This window comes from Podarcis liolepis (genome assembly GCF_965112155.1).
Source record: "Podarcis liolepis genome assembly, chromosome: 6".
NCBI classification, from domain to species: domain Eukaryota; kingdom Metazoa; phylum Chordata; class Lepidosauria; order Squamata; family Lacertidae; genus Podarcis; species Podarcis liolepis.
This window is the reverse complement of record NC_139559.1, coordinates 44,927,850-44,946,661: the sequence shown is the minus strand read 5'-3', so window position 1 is coordinate 44,946,661 and position 18,812 is coordinate 44,927,850. Positions and strand designations below refer to the sequence as shown.

The 18,812-nt window shown below is 41.0% G+C and overlaps 1 protein-coding gene across 19 annotated transcripts in view; it reads left to right on the top strand.

Moving 5' to 3' along the window:
* ANKS1A (ankyrin repeat and sterile alpha motif domain containing 1A) overlaps window positions 1-18,812 on the top strand; it is a 112,143-nt gene that overhangs the window by 40,562 nt on the left and 52,769 nt on the right. For all 19 annotated transcript variants that reach the window (XM_083509159.1, XM_083509160.1, XM_083509158.1 and 16 more), the window contains 5 exons: window positions 1,079-1,159; window positions 2,886-3,006; window positions 5,408-5,448; window positions 5,916-6,030; window positions 7,805-8,346. In XM_083509159.1, coding sequence (XP_083365285.1) covers window positions 1,079-1,159; window positions 2,886-3,006; window positions 5,408-5,448; window positions 5,916-6,030; window positions 7,805-8,346 — 900 coding nt within the window. The remainder of the gene's footprint in view (window positions 1-1,078; window positions 1,160-2,885; window positions 3,007-5,407; window positions 5,449-5,915; window positions 6,031-7,804; window positions 8,347-18,812) is intronic.

Below are 18,812 nucleotides of genomic sequence, written 5' to 3'. Positions count from 1 at the left end.
CCCTCGCTGCCCAGGGCGGGCACACTTCCAAGGGGGGCGGGGCGTGGAGGGTGCCCTCCCAGGCACGGGATAGCTGCTCGGGTGCATGGAGCAATGCGTGCGCCCTGGAGCCAGGGGCAGAGTGAGCCGCCGATGGCGGACATTTGGTGTGCCGCCTGTCTGACTGCCAAATGTCACCCCCCTCAGCGAAGACACCCGGGGTGGTCTGCCCCCCACTGCACCCCCTTCCTCCACCCCTGCTGACTCAGATTCTATGTTCATTTCTGACCCACCCTGGCATTAATGTCTACTGGTGTGGTTTTTAGAAACACAATGAAGTTTTAGGATGTTAATGAAGCAGAATTTGAGGAATGTGCCCAGAGCATTATTTCCATGCCAGCTTTCCATGTACTTGTGAAATTTAGTATATCCAATATCGGTTGCCTGAAACTAGCTATCTAAGTCAAAGTGCAAAGTGCATGCAAAATCTCTCTGGTGGCACTAATGCAAAGACAGATATTTTACTTATTTTATTTAAAACCACTTATATACTGCCTAATATTATACGTTTGTGTGAGTGCATAATGGTCATTTAAAACCAGCTAAAATACGAAGACATTAAAATCAAGACAATAAAGTATGATAGATACAGTAGCAAGCATAACCAGCTAAAACGCAGTGAGTCGGATAAATGTGCCCCAAAGGCCTGAGTAAGTAAATAGGCTTTCAGCAAGCAGTAGAAACACATCACGGTTGCCACTTGCCTGATTTATGAGGGGAAGTGGTTCCACAGGGTGGTGCCACAACAGAAAAGATAGGTGCCAGGCAGATAGTACATCACAGTGCCCCCGCAGTGAAGCTCTGTGATTTCAAAGCACTGCCATATCATCAAACATTAGCAAATTCTCTCTAGCCTGTCTAGTCATGAACTGTAACACAGTAATGAGATCATTATTTTAAAACATTAAATTGCCATCAACAGAGGTATTGAAGGGAGGCAAGGTCAGTTCTTCCAGGGCATACCTGCTGCTTCCAAAAAGATCTGAAAGTTGGGAATGAATTTGGCACAGGATACTGACAGCGGCTTTCTGTACTGTAGAGAGAGCGTCCGCCGCCTCCTGCCAAGCCTCCCCCTGATGAAGAGGAGGAACTTGTAGAGAAGCAAAGTTCGTCTTCTAAGGTAAGTGTATTGTTTCCCTCTGAGGGTCTGTTATGATGGAGGAAGTTTCTTCAAACATTTTAATATCTTAGAAGACACAAATATTTTTTCTACACTTCTGTGGTTATTATGAAAGTTAGGGTTGCAATCAACTAACTTTTACTTGTAGTAGGCCCATTGGAATTAATGGCCATGTCTAACTTACATCTATTAATTACAGTAGGTCTATTCTGAGTAAACATTAGCTGAATACAAGCCTTAGTATCTTTCCAGTACACCACCTACTTCCAACTCCATCCTCACTCTTGTTTAGAGCATCTAGATCTTTCATTTCACAACTGGCAATCTGTTAGACATGCACCTTTGGAATACAATTCTGCCTGGTGTATTCCTCGACCCTAGTTTGACAGAATATTTCTCCTTTGAAGAAAAGTTCACATTAGGCACTGAAAACTCTGGTTCAGTTCAGACATGGTTTCCTGTAAATGCAACCACAATGCAAGGTGCTGGAGTTGGAAAAACACCTAGACATTTTTGATATTCTCATTCTCTGTGCCTATATATGGCCACATGAATTCAGCCCTTCCCTCCGGCATCACTTTTGACACCAACCCCTATATAGTAGTTGTATTTTCTTCAGTCCTGGGAAGGTCTAGATTTATTTATTTTATTTAGTAATTAAATTTGTATACCACCCGTCATACTTGGATCTCAGGATAGTTCACAACAGATAATGTTGCAACTTATCATTCTAAGGCAAGCGTGCTGCTACAAGATACTTACCACTTCCTGCATTTCACTACTGCCTGTTTTACACTTTAAGGACAGTACAGTAGCATCTTATGCACATTTAACTTGTGCCATTTCACCCTCCCGTGGTTGAAGCTGGCTGGTTGAAATTGCACAAATTAAATGCACGCAAGGCAGAGTGCTTAAAAGCTCTTTTTGCCCTGGGTTTTCCTGGCGTGAAAAGAGCTTTTGAGCTCTCTGCCTTGTTTACCAAGCAAGGCTCACTCAGCACGCAGGCTCTAGGATGCTTTCGCGAGATCTCATAGGGCTGTCTGAGTTACTGCAAGATCTCATGTGACCCTCCCCAGACTTCCAGAGCCAGCACATCGAGGGGGTCTTGCCCAGTAAGCAAGGCAGAGAGCTTAAACACTCTTTTCATGCTGGGTTGCCCAAGCAAACCCAGTGCAAAGCCTGGGGACGGTTGTGTGAGATCTCATGGAAACGTGGACAGCCCCACAAGATCATGTGAGAGCATCCTGGAGCATATGCACTTACCGGGTAAGGTCTTCTTGATGTACTGGATCTGCAAGGGTAAGGGGTGCTTGTGTATAAGCAATTCCAAGGGGGCAGTTTGTGTATATGCACCATTTCCAGAATGTAACCCCCATATAAGGTACAGTTGTACTGCACTGGTACTAAAGGACTCTGAGGGCACTGCAAAGTGTGCTTCAAATTGCAGTACTATAGCAGAAAATGGGGATTTTGGTATGGGACATTTGAGGTGGAAGAGAAACAGCATTAAGGGACTTGTGGGTATAGTTGAGGCAGAACGGTAATGGGATCGTAGGAGGAGGGAAAGTGTTATCTGTCGGTAAAGAAGACACTGTAGCACTGAAGGTTATACTCCTGAGACTTCGATCTCTTAAGCATATTCCATGAGCAAAAAGAGCCTCGTCAGTGACACTGCTAGCTTTTACCTAACTGCACATGCCATGTGTGTGTCTTTGTGTTTGGTCAGGGTTTTGTCAGCAAGAGGAAGAGTAGGGGAAGCACAGCTGATGAAGAAGAGGAGCATCCTTATGAGCTGCTGCTAACAGCAGAAACTAAGAAACACGCTGCAACAGATAAAAAAACAAAAGGTAAAAGTTATTGCAAATATATGTAATTAGCATGTATTGGGCAGAAGATGAGACGTTCAAACCATTATTGTTTTAGTTGGGTGGGCAGGCTTATTTTGCAGTGACTGTCTGATAAGATACTTTTGTAAGATTTTGGTTAAACTATTTCTTCCTTGGCATCTTATTCGTGATGGAGTGTTCATTTTTCTGGTACCTGTGAAGACTATTAGTGTCTTAACTTTTTTGTTTTACAAAAGTTTTAATTTGGAAAAATAAAGCTAGGTGGAAGTCTCTCATCTGGGCAACAAGTCATTGGTATGCAAGGATTAGTGGAACAGCTCTGATCAAAGTATCTACCAATGCACCAACTGATATGGCTTCCTTTGACATAATCTGCTCTTTTTGTTGAAGCCAGCTGGGAAAGTAATTAACAAAGGAGAGAGGCAAACACATACAAACAAATCTCCTATTGACCCACCTAATGGAAATTAACTATTCCCTCATATTCGATACTTAATTATTCTGTCCTACAGGAGCCCAGCTAATGTGTCTTGCATGTGATTTGATAACTGCAATGTTCTTTGAATTTTGTTGTTACAAAGCTTGCACCCTTACTACTTCAAGTGAGAGGTAACTTGAGAGCACTTCATGCATTACATTTTCCTTTAAATATATATATATATGTAGAGAGAGAGAGAGAGAGAGAATATTATTAAATGGTCAACTCATAAAACATAAAATTCAGAATAAATGACCAACCCTGAATCAAATAAATTCTCTAAAAATATTACTAAAACAAAAATATTTTCAGCAGTTGACAGCATATCAGAATTGTGGGTCTATACCTGCTTTCAGTAGGAACAATAGTCTAAATTACTGGTGGCACTATGCTAAAAGCCTTGGTTTGCATGAAAACTAAGCACTGCTGTTCAAAGGACAGCATGTAAATCATGTACCCTGCTCCTATGCATATTGATTTGAAAGAAAGTCTTATGTTCAGTGGGACATACAGGCAACCCCATATGTACGTGTGTTCAACTCTTGCATGACTGCGTATATGTGCAGCTCCGGGAAATAAATAAATAATTCAATTTAAACTTCAAAAGGTGCAAAAATAGCCCCAAAACAGCACAAAGACTGCAGGGAACGTGTTGAAAATGGCTAGTAAGTGCTGCTTGTTTTTAAAAGGGTTTCCAGAGGTTTAGAGGGTGTTTACAGGCTTTTTGGATTATGTTCCCCATTATACATCTAGACCGGATAGATGGGAGGTGGCCTGCTCTTGATGGGGTTACACTCCCAGCTTAGGGGTACTTCTAGATCCATCGCTTTTGCTTGAGGCACAGGTGGCTTCAGTGGAGCAGAGTGCCTTCCATCAGCTTTGGATGGTGGCCCAGCTGCACCCCTATCTGGATAGGAATAGCCTAACTTTTGTTGTCTGTGCTCCAGTAACCTCTATGTTAGATTACTGCTATGTTGGGAATCTGGTGTGAGAGACCTACATAGTTCCAGTCACCACACACAGGTGTCCCAAACAGTTCATTGGTGCAGAAGATAAAAGCTTCAGTAACACAGTTCCAGACGTTGATATATACCTAGGTTTTGCAGATACAGATACAGGTATATAAAAGTACAAGGAACCTCTGTTACCACAGTAATTCAAAACGTAATACAGACGCCAACTCCCTTCACAATACTCACTGACTTGACTAATAAGCTGACAAGGAGTGCCTCTCCCCATATGAAGTGACCCAGACCCTATGACAGAGCTTTCCAGACTTTTCATGTCGGTGACACACTTTTAAGACATGCATAATTTCACGACACTAACCAGCAAACCGGAGGTTAAACGAACCCCTTTATAGCCCTGGGAGGAACACGGGGAGTGTTTGCATGACACACCTACACACTGCAGCCGACACACTTAAATGTCACAACACACAGTTTGGAAAGCTCTGCCCTATGAAAGACATCTGAGGCCCATGTCTGTGTGCCTCTTCTATCAGAAAGTAGATGATGAGGATTGAATGTGGGGCAATGCTATCCTACTGAACTATGGTCCTTCGTAGTTTTATGCAGCCCAACTTTTACTGTTGTACTGCTGATAGTAATCTAGTGTTGTGACATAGTTCCCCAATTTTGACAGTTGCCTCCAAACAACTGTCTTCCAGGTAGGATTTATGCTGCCTTTCCCCTACCCCCATTTTCTTTCTGAGCATGATCTACTCCTTTAGGCTATAAGCGGTTATCCACATGATGGAGGAAAAGTTGACACACTGCTTTGTAGGGCTGGAAAACCACCTGTCTGTTTGGAAACTGTATTTCAGTGATCCCACCTTCCACAGTTACCTGCTGCCTTTCTCTTAACTGTTACTGGCCAAGGACAGGAATTCATAGTTAAATATTTTTATTTTTAAATTCTTAGGTGAATCATCTTCAGGTCCTGCCAGCAGTGTCCAGCCACAGGTAGGACAGGATTGATCCTTAATATGCATTGAACCTAAATATAATGGATATAAACAGCTTGGGAGGGAAATCTTAACATTTTATGTTTACTGTAGGAGCAAAAACAATTTGCAGCTTATATGCAAGTTAGTCAGTATGGGCTTAAATGGCAAAGGACTGTACATGAAGTAAGTGAAAGAAGGAAAATGCCTGTGACTTCTTCATGTGACGTATTTGCCTAGTGGGGAAAGATCATCTAATTCATGATCTAAACCAACGTTTTGTCCTTTTCACCCTTCTATTCCTTTCTGCCACTTGTCAAAGTTCCCACTTATACAAAGTCATATTTGAAACCTTGGAAGCGGGATACATAGAAAACATTTTGTACTTAGTTGCAGGAGTATTATTCTGCGTGTAGAGTTTGCGCTTTGGCACATGCTGCTTTGATAATGGCATTGGAACTTAAATAATATAAGATCCTTTTGCAGGCCTGGCCACGAAAAGGTCAGTCTTCCCAAGATTGCCAGTGGCCACTGAATTGCCAAGCTTCTTCTGACTTTGCTTCTAGTCATTCTGAGCAATATCCAAGTCCTGAATCAAAAGGTAAGTGCTCATTCAAAGTCTTTCCAATTTCACTGAAGTCTGCTTAGAAAAAAGCAACACCAGTTTTTCTGATAGCAAAGCATAGTTTGGAGTGTTAAATATGGAGCATTACTAAAACGCTTGCAAAGGTTTCTCACAAGACTTTGCTCATGACAGACAATATTTTTCTGTTTGCTGTTTTGCTTTTAGGAGATGGAAAGCACATCCACTGTTTCACTTGAACAGTGACCCTATTGTTGGGCTTCATTGCTGGCTTTGGGACAGTCAAATGTTCCAGTGTGCAACACACACTGTCAGCTGCTTCTCCACCCTCTGAATGCAGTGCTGCTAAATATTAACATTACGTATAGATACCACATTAAATAGTCTCAGTCCTTGCACAAAAGGTGGGAAGACATTCTGCACTTTTATCTCTTTCTTTCCTCTGACCTTTAGCCAAGGCTGGATTAAAATGGTTGTGGATCCCGGTGCAGTTCCCAAAATTGGGGCCCCCTTCCTCTAAAAAAAGAACACATGAAATAAGGTACCAAAAAATAAGTATTGTAGTATCTTAAAGCCTGAGTAATTAATCATGGTATCATATTTTGTGGACTACAAAATATGCTCTGAGCCTGAGGAGTTTGACAGCTCTCGGCAAACCCCAAACAAAACCTTGATAAACAAACAAACAAACAAACAAAAATACTCTGAGCACATGAAGTTTCACATTATAAACTCCTATAAGTCATAATTGTTTCTTGTTCACTTTCTGCCTTGGGCCAGTCACCAACTCTCAGCCTCGCCTACCTCACATGGCTGTTGTGGAAATATAAAAGAAGCTCTAAAATGGCTACAAAGGGGGACTTAGGGCTTGAAACCTAGGCATAACATTTTGATTCCTTTAACCAAGGGTGATATGTACTATAAAAGGCCATGTTTTTGGTCCTGCCTCTTTCTGCCCTTTAAACACCATCCCGTATTTAGCTATTAAGGACCTTTGTATTGTAGTTAGGATGCTAGGTGGGGGAAGGTCTTTAAATTTCACTTTTACCTATAGTGAGTATTGGAAATTGTATTAATAAAACTGTCTCTTCGCTACAAACTTTTGAATAATTCATATCTGCCAATGCTTTAAATCAGGTCCTCTTATTTGATACTAGACTTATGTTTTAATTTGTTGTTAAGTGTCACGTTTCAGCAGCAGTTCATATTGCAAGCAATAGGGCAATCCACTCTGTGTAGAGGAATTTGTTAATGAGAAGCAAGCTTTTGGTGGAGTTAACCTCACTACAGAGCTCTTATTTCTCTTGCATAAGGAGGTGAGCTCAAGCCACTAGGGAAGGAAGCAGCTGTAGGGAGGAGGGGGAAATGTTTTTGAACTTGCAGGTTGTTTGCAGCTTTTATTTTTCCCCACCCAGTGCTCTGTGCCAAGGGTAGGGAGTGCTGCTCTAAATAACACTTTGGCCTTTATGGAAATATCTTGTGTTCCAGGAGTCTCAGCCTGCCCCTCTCTCTGCAGAGTATAGTTAGCACTTCTCCAAACCTTATATAGCAAGGGCTGATTGTTAGTGTTAACAGGAATAAAATGAAACGGGGCGGGCTGCCAGATTGCATAAATCAGGCCAGTGTTTGGAATTTCATAAATGCTCTGACTTCGGGTACGATCTGAGCACTCAGAACAATACTGAACTGTTCTTTTTAATTTCTCCCTCTCAGTGAGGGAAAGCCGAAGCTCTGTTTCTTAATTTCTGTGTTTGGCCTTTGTTTTTTTTGTTTTGCTTCCATCTTACCGAAGACCAAAGGAGGAGCAGCAACAGCCAAGCAGATGCCCAAGATGTCCAAGTGCTGGATCAGTTCTCAGGTCTGCTGCATGGTTCTTCTCCGGTGTGTGAAATAAATGAGGACCCTTTCAGGCTTATTTCTGCTGTGGGCAAAGGAAGTACCGAGGGGACTGCTATGCAGCTTGAAGATGTTGAGGAATCCATATCGGTACAGACTAGCAGTGCAGACCAAAATAAAGTGGTCTATTCAACTGTCCGCCATACCAGTGACAACAAGTTGGACCCTGAAACTTTAGCACATCCTCACTTGCCACAGCACCCTGGTGGTGCTGAGGAAGGAGACAAGAGCAGTGTTGTGGGCAGAATTTACCCAGGAGGCAAGCCCAGAGCAGAACTCAAACTTAGCCGTAGCTTGTCAAAATCGGACTCTGACCTCTTGACCACCTCCCCAACAGAGGACGATACTATGGGGAGCAGAAGTGAATCACTTTCCAATTGTAGTGCTGGAAAGAAAAGGCTGGAGAAATCACCTTCATTTGCTTCAGAGTGGGATGAGGTAAGGCTGACCTTGACCTTATAAATCTGTTTTCGGTGGAATATTGTTGCAAGAGTTGATTTTAATACAGCATTTTGGAGGGTAAAAAGATTGGAGATGATGCTTTTCTGTCATATCTCTGTTTTACTTCCCCTTTTTGTAGATAATTACAATTTATCCTCATAAATTGAACCTGGAGCTCTGAACATAGTTGGTGCAGAATTGAGGGGGGGGGGTGCTTAAAAGATTTTTAAACATATTGTTAGAAATTCAGGTTCAGGGTGTGAATTCCCTTGGCTTGTCTGCGACTTTGTAGAATGAATTCTGTACTGCTGGGGTGGGGGGTGGGGGGGAGGAAGCTGAAAGTGCTGGAGAATCAGTTGTCACATTGGAAAAGCTTCCACAGCTTAGTCTCTCTAGAATAGCTTGTAGAAAAGAGTGGGTCACATATCTAGGTCACCACTGTCTGCTTTGTATAAATGAGAAGTCATCAGTAAAGATGAGGAGTTCCTAAATACTTTTGCACAGGTAGCATAAAGGAACTAGTTCAGAAGATTAATAGAAAGCCAGCTTACTGTTACATGTGCAAGACCACTAACTGGTTAAACTTGCTGATAGAAAGTTGCCTTAGTGAATAACTCAGCTAAGATTAAGTGTCCCTCTTGAAGCTTCACCACAGCATTACTGAAGCATTCTTCAGTAATGCTGATTCTACGGACTCTAAAAGTAGAGTCACATGAAAGATGCAAGTATAAACTGCTTCTAAATAATTAAAAGGGGCTCAAACTCCAGCTGAGGGTCAGTTTTGAGGAACTACATGTCCAGTCTAAAACGAATGTAAAGGGAATTCGCTTGTCTGGCAAATTACATCCGTTGTGAAATAATGGAGTCACTATTTATGTAAAAGAATCACTATTTATATAGTTCAGTGGCATGTCTTTGTAATCATAAGAAATAGATTAACCTTTATATTAAATGATTCTGCACATTTGGGAAGATGATAAATAAATTTATTTAAAATAACAGGAGGACCTGTCCTGTGCCCACCTAGCCAGGGTGACAATGGGATATAGTTTCCAAAAATACTGTGAACATGGGATTATTTTGGAAGCATTGTTCTCTGAATCTAACACTATATGCATTCTGTGTCTTATTTTTGAAGTACCGGCAATACTGTCTATTTTTTAAAAAGTACACCATTTTCTTTTACCAAAACTACATAGGTAGCAAATAATGAACCTGAGGAGGGGGTGGGCTACTGATAGAAAGGAGTGGGGGTGCAGGGGAGGAGAGGTGGGATTAAGAGTTCATGACTCCCTGTGTGTATCTGTCTTTACTTAGGACTTTCATTAGCCCAAGCAGTGTTATGCAAACAAGTCCATATACGTATGGAGTCATATGCCACAGCATTTTTCTTCTTGCTTTGCCTGCAAAAGGCTAGTCCATCACATGACAAAAGTATAGGAAGTTGTAGGAAGAAAAATTGGGAGTGGAACACATTTAATCTATAGTCGAGGTCTAGAAGATTATGCTTGCAGATTTTGTGCTAGCTCTGAGTTCATTGGTTTTGTGGATTCAGTACACTGCCCTTTTGTGCTCTAATGTTTTCAGGTATCTGCAATACACATGCCTAAATTTTCACCTGTCAAACAATCACCTCTATGTGTGGCAGCTGAAGGAAGTATCAGGCAAAATTAATATAATCAGCTGACTGCAGAAAAATCTGTTTTACAAAACAGCAGAATTGTTTTTCCATAAGGAATTGGATTCCTTTAATATTAAAACAATAAAAATACCTGTACTAAGCATCAGAAACAAATATTTGTTTTATCAAGGTGGGTGGTTATGCACAGTGGTGTGTTCTGTTTGCATTGCTGTGGATTAATGCCATGACTGATAATTTTGTACTGTTTGCTGGAAGTGCTACATATGATTCAATTTATGTTAGGGGTAAATATATTACATTGCATATAATAACAGTTCTTGGTCTGGAAACTGTCTCATGCATTGCAAAAATGAATACTGCCATTAACACTTGCAGTTTTGATCTTGGTTACTAACTCCTATCTAAATATTTTGTGTTGGAAAATTATAAATGAGTGCAACTGCTGTCTAAACTTGTATATAGTGGCCTTAAATAGTTCAAGATGTTCTGTTTCCCAAACAGGGCATTGAAGAGCTTTCACAATACCTTTCCAATGATGTTTTAATGTTCAGTCTGTTTCTTTCAGAATTATTGGTTACATCATCTTTAAAGACTCTGATTGGGGTCAGTGATACTAGGACTATAGAGAACTGCTGGAACAGTTACTCATCCTGCTGTTCTGTACTAATGGTTATTTGCTGTTCCATCTGTGTTCTGATGGTAGTCTAGGCTGCATTTTGAAAAAATTAAGCAAGTCCAGCTCTTGACTCATGTATTTGGTAGCTATTTAGCAGAACGCTAATTGCTGTTAAAAGAACTGCTTTAACTGACATGCAGTTTACTGAGCTGGTTAGAAAATAGACTTTTCCTTTCATAGGAGATCATACTCCTTCCTCTTCTCCCATGTGAAATTCCTCTTTCCTTGTCAGCATTAACCATTATCTAGCTGAGTCTAGATGAAGACTGGTATCCAACAAAGTCATCCTGTTAGCGCAAGGATTTTTGCCTTCAACACAGAATTTCCTCTCCCCTATCTGCTCCAAATAAATAAAAAATTGTCCAGTAGCACCTTAGAGACCAGCTAAGTTTGTTCTGGGTATAAGCTTTCGTATGCATGCTTATACCCAGAACAAACTTAGTTGGTCTCTAAGGTGCTACTGGACAATTTTTTATTTATTTCGACTGTGTCAGACCAACATGGCTACCTACCTGAATCTATCTGCTCCAGATAGTTCAAGGAACCCCCAGAACAGAATTAGGTATAACCTGAAACCTGCGCTGACTAGAGACTAATCCAGTATGGTCTGCAGTCTCCATCTGTAGGCTGAGTTATATCCAGACCAGCCAAACTTTTGCTCTTCCTCTCTTCACTAATCCCCTGCCTCTGCACAGCATCCAAACAGCTAAAGGAAAGCTTGCTCATTATTTTGTGACATGTTGCTTCCTCCTAATAAAGCTGTTGCCAGGTTGTGGATTTTTGCATATTTTTCTTGTGGACCAAGGCACTTCCTTTTTGCTTTCATTGATTTTATATGGAAATAAGTATGGTTAACTTAATCTGAATCTAACCCAGGGCACATTAAAGTTGTTAAGTTAGCGTTTTAACCAGGAGTTTAGCACTGGTTTGCAACCATGTTTAATGTAACTCTTAACAGATGCAAAGCTATCTCATGATTTACACTGACAAGGAGAGAGAAATAACTCAAGTGTGGGGAGATTGAAATTTACTCATAATTTCTTAAATAGTTAGCTAAGTTGAAGTTATGTCTACACTAGGCATCATTAGAAATTTATGTTCTCTTAAAATACCTTGATACTTTCATGAAAATCCTGTGTTAATATATTGATCCTATCATTATAAGAGAACAAGGATGGTGTTCATGGTGAGTTCTGGCATCTTTTTCTAGAAAACCAGCACTGTGTATAAGTTAGGTTAAAATGGGAAGGAATGACTTGTTTATAGGTGCTCACTTTCGTTCCCAACCTGAAGCTGCACAAGGCAGAGTTCTGCCCTACCTTGAGCCCTTAAGTAAGACAGATACTACTGGCTTGTCAGTAAGAGCCTTTTCCGAGCCAATGGGGCACACTATATACCTCAGATCCTGCCCCAATTTGTAGGCTTGTTGAATGGCAAAGGCTGAAGTCGGCACCCTGACAATGGCTTAAAAGCAGGGTGTAGAAATATCAAAGGAAGAAGCAAAACATAATATAGCAGAACCTTGCTTATTTCTTCACTTCACTGTGGAATAAATTAAGGATTGAACTTATGTCTGAAGTGGGCTGTAGTTAGTATAAATATTTGAATGCCTTTAAACTTAGCTGAAGGCTAAAGTGGTAAATTTGTTTCTGTAATCTGCTCATAAATATTCAGCTGACGTGAATTCAGTGTGCAGCAGTCAAAGCACACTAAATTTTACATAATGTGAATAGATTGCTTTTGTACTTGAAGGTTGGAGTAGGATGTGTGACGCCTCTGCCAGGATGTGAAATGCTGGCATGCCAGTTTCAGAATCATGTTTAACTTGTATATATGCATTTTTTCAGGTGTAGAACAACTTTAGACTCCACTTTGTATGGCTTTGATTATTTTAAAGGACCGTCTGTCCCATTCAAGCAAATGAGCAGAACAGTACTTAATACTTATTTTTACTTATTTATGAATGGGTGTTCTCACCATGTCTCACCTGGTAATGGGCAGGATGAGAGCCAATAATCTGAAGATCAATCCAAACAAGACAAAGGCACTTAGTGGGTGGTTCCCTTGACCAGATGGATGGGATCAGAGTAGATATGCAGCTTGGAGGTACTTCTGAATCAGTTCCGGTTGTTGGAGGCTCAAGTGGCTTTGGTGGCACCGAGTGTCTTCCACCAACTTTAATTGTTAACTATTCTGTGGTTTGCTTGGGACACGGGTGGCGCTGTGGGTTAAACTACAGAGCCTAGGACTTGCCGATGAGAAGGTTGGCGGTTTGAATCCCCACGACAGGGTGAGCTCCCGTTGCTCAGTCCCAGCTCCTGCCAACCTAGCAGTTCGAAAGCACATCAAAGTGCAAGTAGATAAATAGGTACCGCTCTGGCGGGAAAGTAAACGGCATTTCCATGTGCTGCTCTAGTTCGCCAGAAGCGGCATAGTCATGCTGGCCACATGACCCGGAAGCTGTATGCCAGCTCCCCCGGCCAATAAAGCGAGATGAGCACCGCAATCCCAGAGTCGGCCACAACTGGACCTAATGGTCAGGGGTCCCTATACCTTTACCTTTATGCTGTGGTTACCACTAGGTTAAATTACTGCAGTGCGTTGGGGGGGGGCCTTCCTTTGAACAAGCCTGTGCAGAGTGTGGGGGCAGCTGAGTACACTTCTCTCCGGCCTTGGAGGGCTAAGCTGGTTGGGTGCCCTGCACCAAGAACAGGTTGCTTCTTTGTTTGAGTTTATAACTTTATTCTAACAAGACTCCCACCCCAGACCTCATACAAGCTCTGCAGGGGGCTGCCTTTGAAGCTGGTTCAGAAACGGCAGCTATTACAAATTCAGCTGCCAGATTGTTGACCTGGGTAGAGTGGTCTGTACATGTAACACCAATTCTGGAACAACAAAACTGGCTGCCAGTTAGTTTCAAGTCTCCAATTCAAGTTCTCCTTTTAACCTATGAAGTATTCTGCAGCTCAGGATCCCAATGCCTCAATTACCACCTCTCCCCTCATGAACCAACTTGGACCCAGCATTCATAATCTGAATCCTTCTCCATCTGACCCCTCCATAGCAAGTTCGGAGAGTGGCAGCCCGAGAATGGGCCTTTTCACTGGTGGCTCCTTGCTTGTGGGATACTCCCCATGAAGAGGCATCTTTATGCCATCTTTATCTATTTTTAGGTGCCAGGCAAAAACTCCTGTTTTTCCAGGGCCCTCGATTTGAATTTGTGGCTTTGTTTAGCGGGCAGAATCTGTAAGACCTATCTTGTCTACGTTGATGTGTTTTTCTTTCTTCCAGGCTATATAGGTGTGCTTTTAGCTTTTTATTGGTTGTGTTTATTATAATCGGTTTTAGTGTTTATACTGTTTTTGTATGTTGTTGTTGGTCACATTTGTGAAGAAAGTGACTAACACAGCAACTAAATTTAATTCAGAAACATTATAACAGAAATTATATGCAAGGGATTTCAGCTAATTCTGAAATCCAGTTGTGCTTATATACAAACAGAGTGGCCTGAAACAATATCTTTTACAAACAACATAATATCTAAGAAATTAGAAAATACAAAGGGTGGTATCTAAGTTGCGCTCAGGGTAGACTCACTGAAATCACTTAAGTAATTGATTTTAGTGATCAGCTCTGTTTATGACTTAGTTGGGTTCAAATCCCCATTCAGCCATGAAGCTCAGTGGTTAACCTTGGGTCAGTCGCTGTCCCCCAACCTTGTGGGGCTGGCGCTGCGGCTCTCCTGAAGCCTGGAGAGTGAGAGGGGTCGGTGTGCACCGACCCCTCTCGCTCTCCAGGCTTCAGCGAAAGCTTGCATTCGCCCCATAGGATGCACACACATTTTCCCTTCATTTTTGGAGGGGAAAATGTGCGTCCTATAGGGCGAAAAATACAGTACTTTAATAATTTTCTATACAGTTTGGGTAGTTCTATCCCTATAATTCCCAAAAGGAAAGCTTCTGTTTTTTGTGGGGGTTTTTTACAAATGTTATTTTAAACATCTTTTTTCAGTTCATTACATACCATTTCCCAGTAAGCTTTAACCTTTCTTCAAGACCCCCACCTTAATAATCCTGCCTAGTTAGTATTTCTATTTACTATTAGTTGATAGGACCTTGTTAACAATGTACTGTAATCAATTTCCAATCATAATTTGTGAAACAAGTTTAAACTGCTTGCATCAGTTTTATGAGGCATCCTGTAAATGTACTAGTAATTTTAACAGAAAATGTTTTGTGCTGTTACAGTTTGCACATTGGGGACCTGTATGGTTTCCAAACATGTGTAATCATGACATATTGAGAGACACATGTTGCATATGCAGTTCCCCACACAGAGGTCATCTAAGAAAAATGTGATGCGTAACGCAGGCTATAGAGCAGCCAGAACTGCAACTCATTTGTGCATCTTTGTGCAGCTTATGTAAAGCCAGCCCATGGACTCTCCCTATTATGTAGATCAGCTGCATCCAGGACTGGAAACACTGCCAGCTTGACTGGGCGTGTAGAATACTTGTGCCAAGGATTCTCAGATATTTGTCACTTCTGATTTTAGATCAGATATATATCACTACTATGTAGCAATGCCTGGAAGCACAACTACAGTGCTGTAGTCTAATGTTGAGACACCTTTACCAAATTATCCCACGCTACTTCCCCCCCATGTACAGTCATACCTTGGAAGTCAAAAGGAATCCGTTCTGGAAGTCTGTTTGACTTCCAAAACGTTTGAAAACCAAATCTTGGGTTCTGATTCAGAAGCCACGTTGGACGTTTAGGTTCCATAAGAACATTTGCAAACCGGAACAATCATTTACAGGTTTGCGGCGTTCGGGAGCCAAAACGTCTGAGTTCCAGGGTGTTCCAGGATCCAAGATACAACTGTACTTTGCAACTTTCCCTTTTGTCTTCTGCATAAACCTTTCTATAATTCCTAATTTGTTCCTAGTCTGTCTTTAGAATACGTGCTCATTTGCCTTGCAACAAGTCATGTGAAGCAATGCTTTTTGCAACTGAACCTTGTAATATACTATATATGGTTTGTATTGCAAGTACTGTACACAAATCTATAGGATATCACCACTGTAAATACTTTAAAATGCAGACATCCTGTTAGAGCACCTGCTTTGGTTTTCAGTTTCTCGTCTTCAAAACATGTTTTGCTTTCTTGAAAATACATGGATGATTCTTTAGTCATCCATGTTTTGTTTCAGAGCTTCAGATCCCAAGCTTGTTCCAGATTCCCAGCTGATCTTTACCTGACTGCTTAGGATCTAGTTTTCAGTCTGTGTTGCTAACCTTTCCATCGTAATCCATTCAAGATGAAAGTGAGCTGTCTGATTTTTTTGAAAGGAAAGGCAGCCAGGGTACATATTTCTGCTAAGATTGCTATGTCTTTAGTCCATGTCCAGATAATATTCCTTGTTAAGGAAAGGCCATGCATTTGGTTAGGTAATTTGTAAGGCATGCGACTTTATTTTATTACTTTGAATTCAGATTAATAAGAATAGAATTAAATTTTCAAGTCTTCGATATTGGTGCTGCCAAGCTCTTAACAGGCAAGCCTACTATATTATGTATATGTGGAATAAAATAACAGTGAACTTACAAACCTATAATTCTGTGGCATGAAGCTGCTGACCAAATTAGCCAAGCATCATAAACTGCCCTGGCTTTGCTCTCTGTGTAGTAATTGCTATCTTGTGGAGCCCTGGTTTTGGTTTATAGGAAGGATAGTGACAAGTAATATATTACCTTAATTATGCATTGGTTTTAGATTCCCTTAAGACTTGTGGTCCAATGTGGTCATGTAATTCATAAACTGAATCTTACGGTTTTACTGCTCTTGGCTACTGAGAAGAATATGACTTCATATTTTCCTTTTACCCTTCTCAAATGCTAAAGCTGTCCTTCATTGGTAGCTTTTCACTTGTTCTGGGACATATTACTTGGCTTTGCCTTTCTAAGGCAATATCAGCATTAACTTATTTGCAGCTGATTTACCTGAAATGTGTATAATGTCTGTATGCGTATAAATGAAAAAATTTTATTTGTGCAGAAGACCATAGATTCTATACATGCTCTTGATGGTATCTACACCGTTATTGCTATGGCTAGTGGCTAATGCAAATAAAGTTTCTATGTATGTATCTACAGCTCTATAAACCTGAAGGTATGAGAATTGTTTTGGCTTTAGTCTTATGTTGTTTTGCTTACTTTTCTATGGACCAACATGGATTGTATCTATGATCACACAAAAAGCAACCTTTGTGGTGTTTCTAGTTTCATTGCATGTCAGGAAGCAATGAGAAGAAATAACAATGTATTGGAAGCCATATTTGCAGAGGTCTGCCAGACCTACGGATTGCTAGGAAATAAGCTGATTACCATTTTTTTATCTTCAGGAAGTGCTACTTCTCTATAGACTGGGGTAGGCAGGCTTCATGCTTGCAGGAACTTTGTTGTTGTTTTTTGCTAGAACTTGTCACTCACCGAGACAGATGCAAGAAGCAGATGCTTAGAATTAAAGAATTCTGAGACTAGAAGTTTTATTTTATGCCAAAACTGAACTGAAATTACAACCCTTTCACAAACAGAAACACACAAACTTTTTTGGGGGGGGGCTTCTGCAGATTCAGCAGGATGGCAGAGTAATTTTGTTGTCATTGTTAAACTGGGAGTCAGAAATTCTTGCTGATCTGCTTCAAATCACATAGAGATCTTTCAGTAGGTTCTGATCTACCTTCTGCCCACTCCTGTTTTAGGCTGTCTTGAAATGGGCTCTATTTTCACAATGAAAACAGCACTTCAGGTTTAGTTGAGGCTGTTACTGCTCAGCAGCTTCTTAGCCTGCACTGCATTGTAAATTATATTTTACAATGTGCCCATATGCCAAGAGCTTAGGCTCCATAAAGCCTATTTATTAGCTTTGCCTTTTCTAAACTATATTTGTGTCAAGAGGTTTTTTAAATTGAGCATATGAAGTTTCAGCTTCCTCAGAAAATAGAAGAGACTAATTACATTAAAATACAGGCAACTCCCCGTTTGTGCAGGGGTTGAGTTCAGGGTCATTGTGCATGTCAGCATTTCTGCGTAAGCCCGTTCCACCCCTGTCCCGGGCCTGAGACCAATGCACGTGTCAGCAGTTGCATGTCAATTGGACATGCACAAAATGGTCACCGCCTCTATTTAAATTTTCTTAATTAGATTAAGAAAAAAATGTTGGCTGTGTTCTTGCCTTTTTTAAAAAACTAATTTACTTAGCACTCAACCTCAGGGAAAAAAGCAAGGCTCTTCTCAAACAGAGATTTTTTGTATGGCTCATAATTAAGCTAAAGCAAGAATGAAAATGCAGTTTACATTTACTAATTTCTATGAGTCTTTTTGTGTGCACTTCGTACAACAGCACAAGTACACCTGTAAGCTACAGTTGATTTTGGTCATTAGTAGCTAAGTAAACAAATCCTAAGAAGCTTGGCTGTTGTTTTGTCCCAACAGTAATGTAGGGTCACCATATTTCAAAAAGTGAAAATCCAGACACAAAAGTTGTTGAGCTCTTAGTTTTTGAGCTATTTTTAGTGAAATTCACCAAAATCTACACTTCCGACATGGGTTGCCACACATCCAGATTTTCCTGGACATTTATCCAACTCCCACCCAGACACTGTATCTGACGACCGAATCCCGGTTATGTCTGGGAAATTCCAGACATACAGCTACCAGACATACAGCATAGTACAGTCATACCTCGGGTTGCAAACATGATCTGTGTGGGAGGCACGTTCGCAACCCACAGCGCTGCGTCTGCGCACACACGTGATGAGATCTGGCGCTTCTGTGCATGCATGTGACATTATTTTGCGTTTCTGTGCATGCGTGAGCGCCGAAACCTGGAAGTGACCCGTTCTGGTACTTCTGGGTTCAGTGCGGTCCACAACCCGAAAACGTACAACCCGCAGCATTCGTAACCCGAGGTATGACTGTATAGCATTCCACATCCATATGGCCTGTGTTTTAGGTTTTACTGTACAATTAACTATTATCTAAATTCTCATGTTTTGTGCGGTGTGAGGGAAATCCATTCATACCCTAAACCCATAGTGTTCTTTTTGATGCTTGCTAGCTAGTCAGTTTCACTACAAATTTA